General features: G+C 40.9%; 2 protein-coding genes and 1 pseudogene across 2 annotated transcripts in view; 2 read left to right on the forward strand and 1 right to left on the reverse strand.

The window, feature by feature from the left end:
• The window catches only part of LOC110053371 (uncharacterized), a 21434-nt gene extending 18438 nt beyond the window's left edge, over positions 1 to 2996 (forward strand). Inside the window, exon 8 of the mRNA XM_020759593.2 lies at positions 1821 to 2996. Within this exon, the coding sequence (XP_020615252.1) occupies positions 1821 to 1957 (137 nt within the window). The 3' untranslated portion in view covers positions 1958 to 2996. The remainder of the gene's footprint in view (positions 1 to 1820) is intronic.
• On the reverse strand, positions 1979 to 4948 carry LOC149107205 (kelch-like protein 3; annotated as a pseudogene).
• A 3697-nt stretch (positions 4949 to 8645) lies between these two features.
• LOC110053370 (uncharacterized) overlaps positions 8646 to 20000 on the forward strand; it is a 13481-nt gene continuing 2126 nt past the window's right edge. The window contains exons 1-4 of the mRNA XM_089296880.1: positions 8646 to 9462; positions 11824 to 11917; positions 12669 to 12696; positions 15471 to 20000. The exon at positions 15471 to 20000 is cut by the window's right edge and continues 2126 nt beyond it. Coding sequence (XP_089153006.1) covers positions 11828 to 11917; positions 12669 to 12696; positions 15471 to 20000 — 4648 coding nt within the window. The 5' untranslated portion in view covers positions 8646 to 9462; positions 11824 to 11827. The remainder of the gene's footprint in view (positions 9463 to 11823; positions 11918 to 12668; positions 12697 to 15470) is intronic.

Below are 20000 nucleotides of genomic sequence, written 5' to 3' on the forward strand. Positions count from 1 at the left end.
CCGCTTTTAAAGATTCCTCATTTTAAAGATTCCCCGTTCCCCGTTCCCCGTTCCCATTCCCCGATTCCCCGATTCCCCGATTCCCCGATTCCCCGATTCCCCGATTCCCCGATTCCCCGTTCCCTATTTTAAAGATAGCCGTGGTGATCATATGTGTCGAAAGAGGGTCATAGATTCATGGTATTCGAACGTTAAATAAGTTGACAGTTGGCGATGTACATCGGACGTTGAGTAAACAAAAGCAAAGTTCTGCTTTATGTGCGACGAATGGAGACAGAAACACGTCAAATCGGCTTTTGGACCTGCCTTTTACAGCAAATAAGGTTAGAACATTTCGAAATTATCAGCTCTGTGTCTATTTCAACTTAATATAGCTGAAGACATGCGGCGCGTGCTAAAATATATGTCTAGCCCGTAAATTGAAATTTGACGACGGATGGTCAAATATCTGCAATTTTAACATACTTTGAAAATCTCTCGCGTCGCTCACAATCATTTGCCCAAAGAAATTTTTTACAGTAATCTGTAGACCATCCTTCTGAGATTCAACCACCAGAAGCTTGATCCATTTGAAGGTTTCGCACATGGTGAAAATCAATTATTTTTACGAAGTACTTTTAAGTGAATGAAATACATATCTTCGAAATTTAATTATTTTGCAGCCAACAAAAACCGCAACATTCCCTAAAATCAACCCAGTACACAATTAAACATTGCACAAAAATATTTGAGTGTTTTAAAGACGGAAGAATGATGTGGTTTTGCATGCGAGGCTCTCAAACTTGTTTAATAAAATGGTGCGTCAAATGACGATTTTAACGGAATTTGGTAATTTGCATATTTCCTTGAAATAAAAGGATATTTTGCCAAAAAAACTATCCAGTAGTTTTTGTCATGCCCTAGCCTATCTACCATAGGAAAATGAGCGAAATCGAATTTTCGACCCTTGCCGCGAAATTAAGAATTTGTCTGATTTTTACTGGCAGGCAATCTTAATAATTCATCAAGTTAAATCCAAGAAAATCGCAACCATGAAGGACGTTTGGACACCCGCTCTTAATTAGCATATATTTTAACGATTTTACATCTCTGTTTACTTCTTACTTCTTGTTTTGATTGAGAAGATATATCAAACACTTGAGACAGTGTTTCATTGGTTCTCTAAACACTCGAATTTCGTCAAAAAACACTCCACTTGGCATCGTATTAACTCTCCTCTCAGTGTTTGGATATCCCGATAAAATACTGTCTCTAGTTTTTGATATATTACGTGAAACGCTGCACAGTGGTCGCAACTTACAGGAAAGCGATGACCCCGGTTCTGAAGATAGAGATGTTGATTGAGTTGAATTAACAGTATTACCACAGGTAGCCAAAGCGGCGCACTGTAAGAGTATCTATGGATCTGAGAGTTGATTAAAAAAAAAACCCTTTTCCTTTTCACCTGTTGTCTTTTTCCGTGGTTTGAGCATTTCAAGGGGACTGCCGAGGCCAGTTCGGTCATGTTATCTCGTAACTGTTGAAGGCGCTTTTACAGTACCTGTAGTAATTTTATAGCTTCTATTAAGGCCACAAACGTCTTCCAAAAGAGATGAAACTTTTGAATAAGGCCACTAGTGTTGTAAAAGCTCTTTGTTCGCTTTATTAACAACTTTTAACAAAAGAAAAGCAAACTTTTCTAGATATTGCGGGTCCAGCAAATTGGGGGGGGGGGGGGGGGAGGGGGTTGTAGAGTTGGCGTAATCTCAGACACAGTTGGTGGTGTTCTAGCAAGTTTTTTTACAATAAAGAATATTTTTCTTTTCAATTTCTCTAATCAGCGGCCAAGCAGTCCGGTAATAAAGGACTTAAAACCTGGGAAATAATTGCGATCGCCGCTGGTGGTGTCCTCCTCGTGCTGTTAATTGTAGGAGTGTATTGCTGTTGCAGAAACAGAGCTGGATACCAAACGATCTAGGGCTCCATTCACACAGAAACATTTCCATCTGAAAACTAATATATTTTTACATATTTTGCCATTTGTCTACTCGTAAACGGTATATGTAAAACGTATGTTTCGTAAACGCCCTCAAAGGGGATAAATTAGTACAAGATAAACTATGAAATAACGAATACGTTAACTTTGTAAACGCTGACGTCACAATAATTACGCGTGCTCAGCATCAGTCTTGTAATGTTACGTAATTTACGCGTCTGCAATGTCTGCAATGTCTCCAATGTCCTGTCTGCAGTCTCCAATCTCGTTCCCAGGGTCCTCTCTCTACCTCGAGACCTAGGAAAGAGGTTGGTCAGTCTCGTATGCGAGAAACGCAGGGTTGCTACAGGTCACGAAGTGATCAGGGAATAAACTTCTTCAAGGTCAGGGAAAAGTCCACTCAGGGAATTTGATTTTGAGTCAGGGAGAATTGACTGAAGAAAAGTCATGCCAGGAAAATTGAAATAGTTTAACAAGGCTGGAAGAAGCATTTGTGGTCACTGTGATCTCAACGATGTTTTACCGTAATGTAGAAGGAAAATTTGATGAAAACTTATCAGTTTTTATGAATGAGTGGAAAGAACGGCTGTAAGGGGAGACTAGAAGCCGTTACTAGATCTGACATTTGGTACCCACCATTAAGAGATTTCCTTCAAGCAAAACTCGACAGAGAAATGGTCGTTTTCTCCTAAACGAACACGGTGACCCTATCATTTGAGCGCAGGTCCTTGGGACATTTTTGCTATGCACACATGCAGCGAATTCTTTCATTTGTTTCATAATCTTTAGTCCTTTTCAATTAAACTAGTTTATAATGTAGGTAAGACTATTTTGTTAAATGGCTGTAGTGGTTTAGTGCGAGAAACGACTTTTCTAAAACTATAGTTGCATGGAAGATCATTCTCGCGTAAGCTGTTAGTGTGGTCTCTTCGTGTATTGCATTCTTAACCTTCTATTTCTGATTATAACTTAATAGTGTTTATTTAAAAAAATAAAAACAATAAAAACAGGATTAATACTATTTGTTTTTTGGAATGATCTATCTCCTCAGTTCTTGAGACTAACTAGAGACTGATAGCAACAGGCAATGTTTGTTGGAAACGATATTTTGCGCGACATCGAACTGTCTGTTACTGCTAGCAGAGTGGTCATTTTTGTTTCATGCCACTGAAACGATCAACCGCTGACTGAACAGCTTGTAGGCTGTTAGCACCACAAGATTTGCTCGATACTGTGTTTAACTTTTCATTTCATTGCCAATGTCTCCAGGGACTTTCAGCTTATTCAAAGATTCTTTGAAAACATTTAGATAAGTCGCCTTGAACGTAAAAAAGCGACATTTTATTTCCTTGGCGGAAGGTATCAGAGTCTTCTCGTTCCACCGGTCTTCCTCATGGTCGTAACACTCAACTAGGGGGGAAAACAAACCTTGCGAATACCCACCCAGAACGTACAGCGTTTCATTGACCAATACCATGTTGCCTTGCTGACGAGGAACCGTCAAACTTGCTATGGACTGCCACTCGTCTACCAACATGTTGTACACTTCACAGGTTTTCAAATGTTTGCTGTTTTTTCCAACTCCTGCCCCAATGAAAATCTTGTTGTTTGCGACCATGCCAAAAGCGTAAAATCTCGCTTCTTGAATGGGTGCAATTGCCTCCCATTTATTTTCAACCGTGTCAAATCGAGCGGCCTCCGAACGGACTGAAAATTCATTGCCTTCCAATAGCATATATCCTCCAATAGCGAAGATGTACTTATCACAGGCGAGAAGATTGTCTTTTAACCCAATGCAGTGGTTAAGAAATTGAATTTGACTCAAGATTGTATTTACAAACGTTTCCGGGCGTGGTCTCGTAGCCTCGAATGAGAAATTCGGAAATAAAACACATTTGGTTTTTCACAACCAAAACCTCGTCAACAATTGAGCCCTCTTCAATTAATACTACGTGTGGATCCCGCCTTTTTGCCCAGGGCGCTGGATACCAGTGATTTAAATCTGGGTCATAACATTTTGATTTATAAATTCTGTCAAAAATGGCGTACAGCTGACCTCGATGTGAAACTACGCGCTTTATACGTCCACAAAACGGTACTTCCTCACACTCGATCGTTGGAAAACGGTACCAATCACCTTTCCCAGGTAGATAACAAAAACATTCGAAAGGTTTTGACACTCCACAAGCCACGATAATAGTCGACTCAAGAACCTCCCTTGGTCGATGTGGCCGTGACACGTGGCAATCGGCCGCTCGATCAACCCATTTCAAAGCGCTAGTCACGCTATCAAGGCAGTTCTTATTTTCCTGGACAAGAACGTTGGTCACGATATCAGTCACTAAAAAGTCACGCGACATGCAAGTCAGTCGTACGTGACGGAAAAAGTTCTCCGAATTTCACACCTCGCTGGCTCTTTTCTTGATTAATCCACTTCAACAGAACTTTAAGCACATCTTCCTCTTCGCTTATGACTATGTGTTCGCTTGAAATCCATTTTTCAACCTCGTCACTCGGCAGATTCTTAAACCCTTCTGATTCGGCGACGGCCGCAAAGTTCAAATGGATAAACTTCCGGCTACTGTTGATCAGCTCTTCGCAATTAAATTTCTCTGTTAGGTAATAATATGAAATACAATTCGCAGATGACAAGTTCTGAGCAGTAAATTTCTGGGCGATAAACTTCAAGCCTTTAAGGAGCAAATAATCAGCGACTGCAACCAAGTCCTCAAGTTTCTGTAGATTCGAAATCTCTATGCTGCCAGTGTAAATAAACACGAGAATATCTGCCATTTGAGACTGGGTAAATATTTCCATTTGAACAACTCCGTCTCTACTCTCCTTCATGTCGCTGTTGAAAAGCTTCTCAAAGAAAGGACTTGCTTCTGAAAGAATGTGTCTGTGAGCTTCGAACTGTTTTCCATTTTTTGCCACCAAAATTATATCGCATGGACCCCGAGAATCTTTCAGGTCTTAAGATTTCAACTCAAATCGATCCATTTTCACTGATTACTTTCGGAATCGACCTCACCTTTGAATTTATAATTATTTGCTGGGGGTCCCCCAAACCGTTTTAGTCTCCCGGGGACTGTTCGCCGGTAGTCGGGGATCAGTCTTCCGTGGTCAGCGGTTTCATTTGTGCCCCGCTTAGTAATTTCGCGGACAATTTCGCTCACATTTATCGTCGTCCTTGACGGCTGCCTGTGAGATAGAAGACGAGCAAAGAATATAAAATGCTTTGTAACGTGTCTTTACATGGAAGCATCGTGAAGAAGGCTGCTATAGCAGAGGACCTTGAAAGTTTGATCGAGAAAGGTAAACACTGTGTTAACTATGATTTCTCAGGCGTTTTTGTTTTTGTTTACCTGACAAAATGGCGGCGGATCACGTGATAAATATTTAAGCCCTTATAGTTTTAGCCATTTAAGCTTTCACTTTTAAAAGGCACAAATAGAAATAAACAATTTTGTTTTCAATGGGGATACAGATAATTTATAACACTTTTGGCAAGGAGTAAAGTTGTTAGTTCCATGGTGTTTTGTTACACTGTACCTGAGGAGCTGTACCAGCAGTTCCATTGAATATTGACCCCTTTCAGTGTACCCTGGAGTTAAGATTACAAATATTTCGACCAGGTAACGGGGGTTCTGCTTGGGTCAGGGGACTGCTTGCACTCCTTCATTGGTAGTGGGGGAGGGACAGAACTTTGTGTTTGCTTCTTTAATTTGTCAATTTTTCCGGGGAGAGGGGAGAATGAAGTCATTGGCTCCTGGTCATGAACAGTGATCGTTACTATTGAGTGGATGATATAGTCATCGTTACATTTTGATGGGATGGGTCTTTATTTTTTCCTATGAGCAAGGAGCTGGGAAGGGGTGTATTTTTCCCATCCACTTAGAGGCATTCCAAATATAAAGAAATGTATGGGAATGTTGTAGGGCTTTTAAAATCTTAAGAATATTGCAAGCACAGTTAGAGACCTCAGTCTCAAACTCCCCACTATCTCCATAACTTAAACTTAGTTTCCCTTGAATGTGCTTTTCAGTTTTTTCCTATCAGCCATCTGACAAACTCAGCTCCAGTGTAGTGTTGAATTGTGCGCACTGTATGGTGAAAACAACAATTGAGGTAACTTTATGTATGTTATGAATTTTAATGTAGAACTGTAAGTAGTGATCAAATAGAATCATCAGCATAATTTCCCCTGTGTATTATTTATACCCAGGTCAATATTCACTAGTTTGTGTGCTCTGAAAGGTGGAAATTTGACGTTTGTGGTTGATATTGGGGTGGGGTATTTGGCACCATATGAGAGTTGTGGGGAGGATTTTAAACCTGTACGTCCTGAACATAGTGAAGCAAGAAAACATCATCAATAGACAATGTTGGGGCTTCCAAAAAAGGCCTTGGAAAACTTTGTGTTGTATATGAAGGTAAACTGATATGCCTTTTGCCAAGGGTTTCATTAATGTTTACAGTAGGAGGGTAACTGGTTTTCACAGGTGGGCAAAACTTTTTGAACTGAATTTCGTTATAAGAAAAACTCTCCTCTGGAAGGTTAAATAAACCAGGCAGGCAAAATCATCCTCACAGCTGGTCAATTTGCCCGTGCAGTGCCTGGCCCTTAATGAAACCCCTGTTTTGCTTGTCAAAATTTAATTACTTTTATATTTTAATGATATATAAGCAATAGTTGTGGCACTGTAGAAGTTCAAAGTGGGTATTCGGGATGAGTTGGGTTCTTCCCATGACTGATTTTACCATGCATGTCCCTGGGGTAGCTACATTTGACCCCCTAGTATAACCCAAAAGGGGGCATTTGAACATAATTTTTGGCCTGGGGGATGGGAATTTGACTAACTGAAAATTGGAAATATCTAATGCCTGGGGGTTGCCCTGGGGGCAGGGGGGGGGAGGTGTGGAAGTTTTGTACTGACTGATACATTACTCACAATATATTTGAGATATTAAGAACCTTACTGTATTCCTAGGAATAAATGAAAAACATCCTTACACCAGGAATGCTAAACATCCCTCTAACAGGAATAAGAGAGGATTAAGTGTAACAAAGGTAATCCCATATGTGGGCTTGGGGCAGATATTGAGTTTTAGAGATGAAATACAGTTCGAAATACAGCCAGCTGAATGCGGTCCTCTGTAGGGGGTCCAGGGGCTTTGTGCCCCTGAGAATTTTAAAAATTGAGATCCTCGGAAATGGGATGTCAGGCATTCTGAGGCCAAGTCAGTGTATATAATGTCTCATTTTTTTTAATTAAGGGGTTTCGACCAAACCCCTAAACCCCCCCCCCCTTAGATCCCCCCAACCCGCCCCAGGAGACCTTAATCCCAAGGTAATCCCACCTCAAGCTATTTTCTCATCACTCAGCCACATCAGCTTTGGCAGGTTTTCATGCAGGTCCTCTATCCGGGTGGAATGGGAATTTGGAAAAGTGTTGGTTTTCAGGAGGGGGTGGGGAAACTGGAAAGCCCGGCAAAAAATCCTCGACGATAACTAACAAAAAAACAAAACTCAACCCACATGTGGCACCTGGGGCCTGTTTCTCGAAAGCCCCGGAAACGTTTTATGCAAGCTATTTTTAATTGACCTGTAGCTAAAAATAAAGAGGTGTAATAATGTATACGTCTGAAACTTCTTGTATGAAGGGAACCTCATATTAAGAGTATGTGAATAGCTCTGTAATCTAGCATAAGGTTTTAGATTTTGTTACGGCTTTCCGGGTGCCAAAACATTTCGGGACCTTCAAGAAACGGGCTAGACTTTCAGAAAAGTCCTTCGTCTTGTTTATTCAATACCCCGCCGGTCGCTCAGCCGCTTCGCGGCCTAACATATTCTACCATGAAATTCTTGAGGTCAATTGTGGCAAGTCTAGAAACGGGCCCCAGGCCGCTATCAAATCTGGGCCACATTGGTTGAAGACAAACTTTCTCGCCACTAAACCTGACGAACCATTTCGAAAATAACAACGTAAGAGTTACCAAGAAATTTAATTATTTTGATTTACACAAGTAAGGAAGACATAAAGTTATGATCAAAGACCTCAATTTTTAAGAAACAATACAAAACGAAGCAAGGCATTATAAGTGGGTTGAATTAGTACTAATTTGCGGAGCATGTGGTTAGCACGGAAATTTTCCTTTCAGTTCTGCAATTTTATTGATAAACTTGGTTGTCAGAAGGACGGAATGAGAAGATTAAAAAAAACCTGTCAGAGAGATGAAGAAAATGGCTATTGACAAATTGATGTTTCCAAGTGCCGTTTCATGCCAGTAAGGCTTTGCGTAAAACGTATTGCTATGGTTATCTGAAATAACCACTTTCCAGCAAACAATAGTTTGTTTCTTTGAAACTGGGGAAAAAATTGGCGTTTGGTAACAATTATTCTCCTTGCAGTTTGTCGCAATGCTGATATCAAGCTGTTTGAAGTAAGCATTTCGGAGGATAACAACGCATCTACTGCGTAGGAATTTAATAATAAAATTCCAGACGTTAGAAAAATTTAAAAAAAATTAATCTGTGACTTTGTTTGCTCTAAGACCGGTCTTAATTTTGTAACTGTCATACATGTAACTGACAGCTGTCAATTACAGATGCCAATACTTACTGACATCTGTGGAGTTGAAAACAGCAGCTGCCTAACTTCATTCGTCTGAGGAAGGCTTTATGTTATTTGTTCACTGAATTGTTTTTAGAGCTAGTAAGATGGAAAATTTGTCCTCATGATAAAAATTTGAAGAAACACAAGATCAGGCTGACTATCAGATCGATAGAGGGTCAAATCAAACAATTGCTCTTGCGTTCCTACAGTCACGTTTCAGCCCATTGTAATGAGCAAAGTGCGGCCTTGTCCACACTACGCCGGAGGAATTTGAAAACGCAGCTTTACTGATTTCTTCGGTTAGGCCTACCGTCCACAGTGATCCGTCACGAAAGCGAAGCTTTCCGGAAACACTCTTCAAACCGGAGGAATCGGAAAACGCCGTCTTTTCGTTTTCGTAGTGACATTTCAAGCAGACAACTTAACTGAAGACGTAATATGGTTCCGAAAAGGCGTGTTATTAATTGTTGTCCCTCTTTTAGTAATAGCATTTTACACACGTGTAACTATACAGTTTGAGCATTGGTTATCTAAAATACTCCAACTTACAACAGACTGGTTCTTTTGAAATAATCTCTCAGAGATTGGCAAAAAAGGGCATTTGGAAAGAAACACTGCTTTCCGTGCAATGGTGACAAGCTGGTGTTTGAAAAAATTGGCATTTTATTGTTAAATTGTTATTTACAGAAGCTAGAGAGACATGAAATTGATCTAAAACGCTAAGTACTCGAAAAGCGTCCTTACTTTATTGTTCATTTTGAATAAAACATTGCATGCTGAACATTTTTAAAATCAAGTTGCAACCTCCAGCTGGCACCAATTCAGCAGAGCTTGAAAACAAAGCACACGTACCCGGCTACACTGTCGAAGGTAAGCAAGCTTCTTTATATCTGCTCAATAAAAACTTTTAGTCAAAGGATGAAAATTGAAAATTGGTACCAGAGATAAACTTTGAAGAACTGGATATCGAGGAAGGTCCCTTTTTTCATCTCGGAATCAAACTCTATACTAAACGTTGTCTCAGCAGTATTTGCTATGCGTTTGGTAATGTCGCGGCAACGTAAATAAGTAATTTCACGTTGTTAGAAAACTTAAGCAATGACGACGGCGACTCCGAGGACAACGCCTTGTAAAAAAATGAATTTATATTTTAACTTCGAATTTCGTAATTGTCTAGATCTGTTCAGTACGCCTATTGCTCTCAAAACTTGCTCAAGCTAAATATGTAACGCCAGAGTTCAATTCTGAATGAAAATACGAAAAATTAGCCGCCGCCGTTTGTTTCCTCCAGACTACGCAGAACATAGCTATATCACGTTGTTGTCGTGCAGAGGACGGCAAAGAAATGTACAAATATTTATAACGCACGTGCACCGCCATTCTCCTCATTAAACCTTTTGTTTGGTAGCGTTCCCGTTGCCGTTGCCGTCGTGGTTTGCTCAAGCTCCCTATTTTAACTTTAAGCCGCTTTACGTACCTTAAAGCAACTTACGTCCCTGTGGAAGATAAGCCCAGGCAAGGGATGAGAAGAAGTGCATGTTCAAAAGCGTTTTCCGCCTTCAAAGCAAAAACTTATACACCTTTAATTACGCTTTAATCAGAGGTTGATTGCCTGTTTTCAAGTAGAGGGTCTGGCTAAGAGAATAAGAACAGTAGCTACCAAAATTAATTCCCGCTGATCAAATGGCATTTTCCAGCCCTAGATAAGACTCGTAAATGGCATAATAGAATTTTCGGTAATGAGGAATTTTCTGGAATATATTTGAGAATGGACTTTGAGATCTGGTTAACAGGCCTGTTTCGTTTTGGATACACTATCGAACCAGCAGGCCGGTACTAAGAACCAAATCGACTGACTCGATGTTTCGCAAAGGCCATTTATATATCAGGGGTAAAAAAAAAAAAATACCAAATTGAGAAAGTTTAGATATCTGACTGGATGTATAAAAACCGTGTTTCAAGGCTATCAGTGACATGTGAAATGTCTGTGGCTATGTTAAACTGTTACCTACAGCTATATGAATTTCAGAACTGGAAAGGGCATGTTTTAAATAACCAGAACTCAAATTTTCACACCAATGCCGTGCAAGGTTGCGATTTAATGGCGATTTGAATCTTGCAAAAATTAGAAGGTCTTGAATGGAAGTGAAGAAACTTTCCCCTCCAAAAACCTTTTCCGTTGGTAATTAGTACCAAAGGAAGCTGTTGTCATTTAATCATTGGAGATAGAAAGAGGGGTATAATATTAGGAAGAATGGAATATTATATTCTAGCCAACTGAACCGAAAGGCAAGGGTTTTATGGCAGTTTGAAAACTTGGACAATTCCAAGGATTTGTATGGAAAACCTCTGGAGCGTGAGTGGAGGGCAACGCCTCTTCCAATACAAAACCCTAATTTCTAACGTCATTAAAATTCCCTCTTAAAGGATCTGAAAATTTGCATGTAAGCTTATTTTTTTTCCATTTCTAACATAATGCATTACAAGTGACTGACTCAGTGTGTTCTTGGAAAGCACGTCACGTGACCAACTGTTGCAAAAGTCCTATTCCACACTTCTAATAAATGTAAATATATTTTGTAAATTTCTGCTTTTGTTTCTTTGTTTATATATTGATTTTTTTTTTATTTAAGACATTAACGCCTATTTTTTACTTGGAAAATTACAACAATCGAATCTCTGTTAAGAGGCCAGCAGTATAAACCTCTACATATTGATTGCCATGTTTTTGTTGTTGTTGTTGTTGTTGTTGTTGTTGTTGTTGTTGTTGTTGCTGTTTTGGCATCATGAAGGCAAAGCTAATAAAATAAAATAAAATCCCTTTTAAAAAATCCCTCTTAACTGGCCACCTCTATTAAGCGGCAGCAGCCACCTTTTGGCCGTGCCGATGAGGGTTTCCTATTGTCTTTAGCCCCATGGGATGGCCGCCCAGAATTGGTAAACGTACGGTTGATTTTATGGGGCGTTTTTATATTTTGTTTAGTTTAGTTTTCTGTATTTTGAGAGCATTTTGAACAAAACAATTATTCCACTCGCGCTTGTTGGATATGAGATGGTTATAGCCAGCTCGGCGCTACACGCCTCGTTCGCTATCTACCGTATCCAACGCGCGCACGGGGAATAATTGTTACGTATACCACGATAAAGCGTTGTATAACTAAAGTGTATGAGTGCCGATAGATAAATATATATTAAATTAATTAATTACTATTTCTGTTACCTACGTTTAAGGACAATGAAGTTCTTTATCGTCTTCTCGATACTTTGGGTTTTTGCTGTATCGTTTCCTCACAGTGATGCAAAAGGAACCAATCAGCAAGCCGAGGTAAAGATGCTACGTAATTCCATATATCGTCATAGCAATCACGACGTGTTTTACTGTACTCGTGGCTAAGTTGTTACTGTTACTACAGTGTTGTTATATGTACAATATCAATATAAGTACTATCACGAATGCCGTTCTCTGATTGGCTACGCTACTCACTATCTATTCTCTTGCAGAGAGTGAATAGCGTAGCGGTGTGCGCTTGTTAACAAAATGGCGGCCGCTTCTTTGCGTTTTCGAGGTGTCTGTTAAAAGGATTTAGATAAAGTTTGGAACGTCTAGTAGACTTATATTACAACGATTAGATTATTCGCTCGCTATTTCTATGCGTGACTATCACGTATTAGTAGAATTCTACTAGTATACTAATGCAAGTGCTGCAATCTGATTGGCTAAGCTACCTTATACTATCAGCCATTAGAGTGCAGTAGTTGTCGATCGTCCACGAAATGCGACTTTTTTATCGTTTTTCCGAAGTTTTGGAAGAAAGTTTAGATGTAAATAGATAATTGAATTCCTGAGACGACTGAAAAAAGAAAATTGACGGCTTTTCATTTCTGTTGCCCCTCTGAAATACTACCACGGTATATGTGTATTTCCGATGGGACCTTGAGCTGTTGTGTCGTTAGTAATAGTGCTGGATACATCAAAACTCGGTTGATGACGTATCCAGTCATATTTCTGGTTAAATGCTTCAACAAGCATTGGATGATTCGATCTCTTATTTGTAATTATTTCATTTCTATTGCAGAGCTTTCTTCAAATTTCCCAAGACCCAGGTAAGTCTATTAGTTATTGTTAGCTCGGTCGCTTTGATTTGGTACGCGTGCGACGTTTTCATGTCTAATGACAGGTATTTTAACTTGTAACCCATGCAGACAATTAAAAACAAACCAGCCAGGATTCATGATTAAAAATGTTATTAAAACTAGAAGTAATAATAGTAATAGTCACTTTAGGAATACCATGCTTCCAGGAGGTCTTTAATAATAATTTCTAGCTTTGTCGATACCTGTTATAGTTTTCAAAATCCATGTTATGGTAATCTTTGAATTGGAGTCAGAAGTACGAACTACTCTTTGTTTTCGAAGTGTAAGTGAACAGCTACAGTGAAACCTGTATTAAGCGGACCCCATATTAAGCGGACACCCTCTATCAAGTGGACACAAGCTGAAGTCCCAAAATTTTCTTCCCACATTTACTGTAAAATAAACCTGCATTCAGTGGACAACTCTGTTAAGCGGACGCGGACACCAATATTAAGCCATTTTGTTGCACAAAACCTGCAATAAGAGGGCACTTCAGGGGCTTTTTACTTCTGAACGCTCACCTCAGAATCCTTTAACATTGTTCAGCGAAGTCGTTTTAAGGCTGAGTGATTATTCCAGATTGATGCATTGACTGACTGGACATTGTGCTATGAGCAGTCTTTGATCTTACCCTGTGTTACACTCTGTTACAAAAGGGTTTACTTAATAATTAACTATTATTGCATAACATATTAGAACCTGTTTTGCGCGGACACCCTGTATTAAGCGGACACTAATGAGGGTCCACCGGGGTCCGCTTAATACAGGTTTCACTGTATTCTCAAAATCTTTAAAATTAAAAATCACGACTATTGCGGTGTTTGGCTATCTGATCTTAATTAGCCCAGAAGATTTTATATCTCCGTGAACTCCTTAGTTTTAGTTCGATTGAGAAAATTTATCAAATACTCATGTCAGTGTTTGATCAGATTTCTAAAAAACTTGATGGAATTAGAAGGTCTTCAATAATACTCCGCTGCGCGTCGTATTTTCAGTTCGTTACTCCGTGTTTGAAAATATGAGCTCAAACATCGTCCTTCGTTTTTTATTTATTGCTTCCGTTTTGCCCATAAAACACGAAGTCGCAGTTTGTTAACAATGTTTCTGCTTTCTAGGTGTGCAATTCTGATAAAATTCTCACCTAGTGTTTTAGCAGTCTTTAAAAAGCTAACCTTAAAGGAGAACGGAAGGCGAAAACACAATTTTTAAAAGTAGTTCTTACGAAAGCACATGATACGTCGTAATCAAACCGCTATGTTTTAGGATGTGAACTTACCTTTTAACCTGATTGTAGCAGCAAAAAGCTCCGTACCAGAACAATTTGAACGTCCGCCATTTTGGAAGCCATGTTGAGGGCTTGGGCGCATAGCATGACGTCACTGTGCACATGGGAAAAACGCGCGAATTTCAACAGTTCAGGAGACAACAACAGCTGAGATTTTATTTTTGTTGTCAAATCGAATTATATATAGCACTGTTTGTAGAGCTTCAAATGTTACGTTTGTGTATAATGGAATCTTACGTTGGAGGATTAACCGAGCTCAAAGAAACGTTCGAAATAAATCTCACAGCTGGCAAATTATTTGTAACCAAAACCCACGACCAAACCCACGATAGCGGTCTTCCCTTTGTAAAGAAATCGTTTGAAAGAGAAGGTGCTGTGTTATACATCTAGGAGTCGGTAGATCTGTCTTTATGTCTGAACCGAAATAATATAGACAGGTTATATCGCAACCATTTCGCTGCCATTTGCGCTTGCCACGGACGCTACGACAAAATACGAAATAAATGAAATAAGTCAAACAACACTTTCTTCCCACCGATTCTATGGCTGTTTATTAGCTTTCCAGCGCCAAAATAATTAACATCTGCTGAATACAAAAGTGTTATTCACCTGAAATTTTATTTGCGGCTTCCGCGATCTCCTTGCACGATAAATATTCTTTCTCTTGTTGCCCTTCCCAGTTAGCACAACACTCGCATACACTTCCTCCTCGGCGCTCATCTTGACTCTCGTTAATGTCGTCTTCCTCTGACTCCGAACTATCTAGTATAGGTTCAAAAGAATAAGGCTCGATCTCAGCCATAATCCAAGCTGAATGCAGTTCGTCACAAATTTTGTTGACATGAAAAAAGTATGTGCGCTGTGACGTCACGACATGGCGGAGGACATTCTTTTTATGGAAGTAACCGGAAAGAAAGATGTTCAAAATGGCGGACGTTCAATTTTGAAAAATGGCTTTGGGTTTTGGACTCTTTCTGTCACTTTCGAAAGACAAAATTCACTTTTTCTTGCTTTTTACTACAAATATAAGCTATTTCAATAGTTTTAAGCTCCCATTTAAAATACGACTCCTAGCCTTCCGTCCTCCGTTAAGTTCTTTGGTCCATCCGTCATTTTCAAAGTTTTGTACGCCAGAGTCAGACAATTCTATGTATTTTTAATCAATTAAAAAAAATCACACTTACCAACTAACACGTTCTAAGTTGAGAAGCAGCGTGGCTATGTCGTTCTGACCAACAGCTCCAGGCACGATGTCAATTCCTTGACCACGCTTGTCAAAACCCAACTGGGTTGCGTCCTCCCAGCCACCGTTTAATCTTGTTATATTAATTTGAATAATTTTTTTCTACCATTTAATTCGTCATCCTCGCCAATGGCCACTCACTAGCTTCCATGTTATATGCACTAACCTAAGATAAATAAGGGTAACTTACTGTCTTTTATTTTATCGCTTAACAAGGAAACAATTCCAAGGAAAGTACCATCAGTACCACTGAAGAACAGGAAACCAAGTTGGAAGATATCCCAGTCGACGATCCAAGCAAAAAAGGACCAGAAATGACTTTTGGAAACACTGCTGGAAACGTTGGCCAACAAGGATGCAACACAGGGAATGTTGCTGTCGGTACACAAGTCAACAAAGACCATATGAATAGCGTTGGTTGTACCACTGGCAGCGTTGGCAACGAACGAATAAAAACAGGAATTGTTGCCTTGGGAAATCAACCTTATAAAGGCCTGGGAAAGATCACTGGCAACACTGCAGGCAGTCTTGGCAAAGTAGGATCCATGTCATTAAAGATAAATGGGGCCGCCTTGAAGGGCCTGGGAAAGATCACTGGCAACGTTCAAGGACTCGGAGTAAAACTTGGCAATGCTAAAGCTGGCCAACTAGGAGCAAACATAGGACAAGTTAAAGGACTCGGGGTGAAACTTGGCAATATCAATGCTAACGTTGGCAAGCTAGGAGCAAACGTAGAAAAGGTTGCAGAACTCGGTGTAAAACTTGGTAGTATCAATGGTAATGTTGGCAAAGCAGGAGCAAACGTGGGACAAGTTAAAGGACTCGGGGTAAAACTTGGCAATATTGGTCAACTAGGAGTTAACAAAGGAAAAGTTAAAGTCGGCACTCAAGTCAATAAAGGCCAAAAGATTGGCTTTGGTAACGCTGCTATCAGTGTTGGGTTACAAGGCGCGCAGACGACAAATCTTGCACTCGGCAATCAAGGCGGAAAAGGTCAAGAACTCGCTTTTGGCAATACTGCCGGCAACGTTGGCCAACAAGGAGCCAACACAGGGAATGTTGCTGTAGGCACACAAGTCAACAAAGGTCATAAGATTAGCGTTGGTTATACCACTGGCAGCGTAGGCAACGGAGTAATTAAGACAGGAACTGCTACCTTGGAGAGCCTGGGGAAGATCACTGGCAACGTTCAAGGACTCGGAGTAAAACTTGGCAATGCTAAAGCTGGCCAACTAGGAGCAAACATAGGACAAGTTAAAGGACTCGGGGTGAAACTTGGCAATATCAATGCTAACGTTGGCAAGCTAGGAGCAAACGTAGGAAAGGTTGCAGAACTCGGTGTAAAACTTGGTAGTATTAATGGTAATGTTGGCAAAGTAGGAGCAAACGTTGGCAAGCTAGGAGGAAACATAGGACAAGTTAAAGGGCTCGGGGTGAAACTTGGTAATATCAATGCTAACGTTGGCAAGGTAGGAGCAAACGTAGGAAAGGTTACAGGACTCGGTGTGAAACTTGGTAATATCAATGGCAATGTTGGCAACGTAGAAGCAAACGTTGGAGGGCTAGGAGCAAACGTAGGACAAGTTAAAGGACTCGGGGTGAAACTTGGCAATATCAATGCTAACGTTGGCAAGCTAGGAGCAAACGTAGGAAAGGTTACAGGACTCGGGGTGAAACTTGGTAATATCAATGGCAATGTTGGCAACGTAGAAACAAACGTTGGCAAGCTAGGAGCAAACGTGGGACAAGTTAAAGGACTCGGGGTGAAACTTGGCAATATCAATGCTAACGTTGGCAAGCTAGGAGCAAACGTGGGACAAGTTAAAGGACTCGGGGTGAAACTTGGCAATATCAATGCTAACGTTGGCAAGCTAGGAGCAAACGTAGGAAAGGTTACAGGACTCGGGGTGAAACTTGGTAATATCAATGGCAATGTTGGCAACGTAGAAGCAAACGTTGGCAAGCTAGGAGCAAACGTGGGACAAGTTAAAGGACTCGGGGTGAAACTTGGCAATATCAATGCTAACGTTGGCAAGCTAGGAGCAAACGTGGGACAAGTTAAAGGACTCGGGGTTAAACTTGGCAATATCAATCCTAACGTTGGCAACCTAGGAGCAAACGCAGGACAAGTTAAAGGACTCGGGGTGAAACTTGGCAATATCAATGCTAACGTTGGCAAGCTAGGAGCAAACGTGGGACAAGTTAAAGGACTCGGGGTGAAACTTGGCAATATCAATGCTAACGTTGGCAAGCTAGGAGCAAACGCAGGACAAGTTAAAGGACTCGGGGTGAAACTTGGCAATATCAATGCTAATGTTGGCAACGTAGGAGCAAACGTAGGAAAGGTTACAGGACTCGGTGTAAAACTTGGTAATATCAATGGTAATGTTGGCAACGTAGAAGCAAACGTTGGCAAGCTAGGAGCAAACGTGGGACAAGTTAAAGGACTCGGGGTGAAACTTGGCAATATCAATGCTAATGTTGGCAACGTAGGCGCAAAAGTAGGCAAAGTTAAAGGACTCGGGGTGAAACTTGGCAATATCAATGCTAACGTTGGCAACGTAGGAGCAAACGTAGGAAAGGTTACAGGACTCGGTGTGAAACTCGGTAATATCAATGGTAATGTTGGCAACGTAGAAGCAAACGTTGGCAAGCTAGGAGCAAACGTGGGACAAGTTAAAGGACTCGGGGTGAAACTTGGCAATATCAATGCTAACGTTGGCAACGTAGGCGCAAACGTAGGAAAAGTTAAAGGACTCGGGGTTAAACTTGGCAATATCAATGCTAACGTTGGCAACGTAGGCGCAAACGTAGGAAAAATTAAAGGACTCGGGGTGAAACTTGGCAATATCAATGCTAATGTTGGCAACGTAGGAGCAAACGTAGGAAAGGTTACAGGACTCGGTGTAAAACTTGGTAATATCAATGGTAATGTTGGCAACGTAGGAGCAAACGTTGGCAAGCTAGGAGCAAACGTTGGACAAGTTAAAGGACTCGGGGTGAAACTTGGCAATATCAATGCTAACGTTGGCAACGTAGGAGCAAACATAGGAAAGGTTAAAGGACTCGGGGTGAAACTTGGCAATATCAATGCTAATGTTGGCAACGTAGGAGCAAACGTTGGCAACGTAGGAGCAAACGTAGGAAAGGTTAAAGGACTCGGGGTGAAACTTGGCAATATCAATGCTAACGTTGGCAACGTAGGAGCAAACGTAGGAAAGGTTAAAGGACTCGGGGTGAAACTTGGCAATATCAATGCTAACGTTGGCAACGTAGGAGCAAACGTAGGAAAGGTTAAAGGACTCGGGGTGAAACTTGGCAATATCAATGCTAATGTTGGCAACGTAGGAGCAAACGTTGGCAACGTAGGAGCAAACGTAGGAAAAGTTAAAGGACTCGGGGTGAAACTTGGCAATATCAATGCTAATGTTGGCAACGTAGAAGCAAACGTAGGAAAGGTTAAAGGACTCGGGGTGAAACTTGGCAATATCAATGCTAACGTTGGCAACGTAGGAGCAAACGTAGGAAAGGTTAAAGGACTCGGGGTGAAACTTGGCAATATCAATGCTAATGTTGGCAACGTAGGAGCAAACGTTGGCAACGTAGGAGCAAACGTAGGAAAAGTTAAAGGACTCGGGGTGAAACTTGGCAATATCAATGCTAATGTTGGCAACGTAGGAGCAAACGTAGGAAAGGTTACAGGACTCGGTGTGAAACTTGGTAATATCAATGGTAATGTTGGCAACGTAGAAGCAAACGTTGGCAAGCTAGGAGCAAACGTTGGACAAGTTAAAGGACTCGGGGTGAAACTTGGCAATATCAATGCTAACGTTGGCAACGTAGGAGCAAACGTAGGAAAGGTTAAAGGACTCGGGGTGAAACTTGGCAATATCAATGCTAATGTTGGCAACGTAGGAGCAAACGTTGGCAACGTAGGAGCAAACGTAGGAAAAGTTAAAGGACTCGGGGTGAAACTTGGCAATATCAATGCTAATGTTGGCAACGTAGAAGCAAACGTAGGAAAGGTTAAAGGACTCGGGGTGAAACTTGGCAATATCAATGCTAACGTTGGCAACGTAGGAGCAAACGTAGGAAAAGTTAAAGGACTCGGGGTGAAACTTGGCAATATCAATGCTAATGTTGGCAACGTAGGAGCAAACGTAGGAAAGGTTACAGGACTCGGTGTGAAACTTGGTAATATCAATGGTAATGTTGGCAACGTAGAAGCAAACGTTGGCAAGCTAGGAGCAAACGTTGGACAAGTTAAAGGACTCGGGGTTAAACTTGGCAATATCAATGCTAACGTTGGCAACGTAGGAGCAAACGTAGGAAAGGTTAAAGGACTCGGGGTGAAACTTGGCAATATCAATGCTAATGTTGGCAACGTAGGAGCAAACGTAGGAAAGGTTAAAGGACTCGGGGTGAAACTTGGCAATATCAATGCTAATGTTGGCAACGTAGGAGCAAACGTTGGCAACGTAGGAGCAAACGTAGGAAAAGTTAAAGGACTCGGGGTGAAACTTGGCAATATCAATGCTAATGTTGGCAACGTAGAAGCAAACGTAGGAAAGGTTAAAGGACTCGGGGTGAAACTTGGCAATATCAATGCTAACGTTGGCAACGTAGGAGCAAACGTAGGAAAGGTTAAAGGACTTGGGGTGAAACTTGGCAATATCAATGCTAACGTTGGCAACGTAGGAGCAAACGTAGGAAAGGTTAAAGGACTCGGGGTGAAACTTGGCAATA

This window comes from Orbicella faveolata, unplaced genomic scaffold (genome assembly GCF_042242905.1).
Source record: "Orbicella faveolata isolate gen_17 unplaced genomic scaffold, um_ofav_v1 contig_27, whole genome shotgun sequence".
Classification (NCBI taxonomy): domain Eukaryota; kingdom Metazoa; phylum Cnidaria; class Anthozoa; order Scleractinia; family Merulinidae; genus Orbicella; species Orbicella faveolata.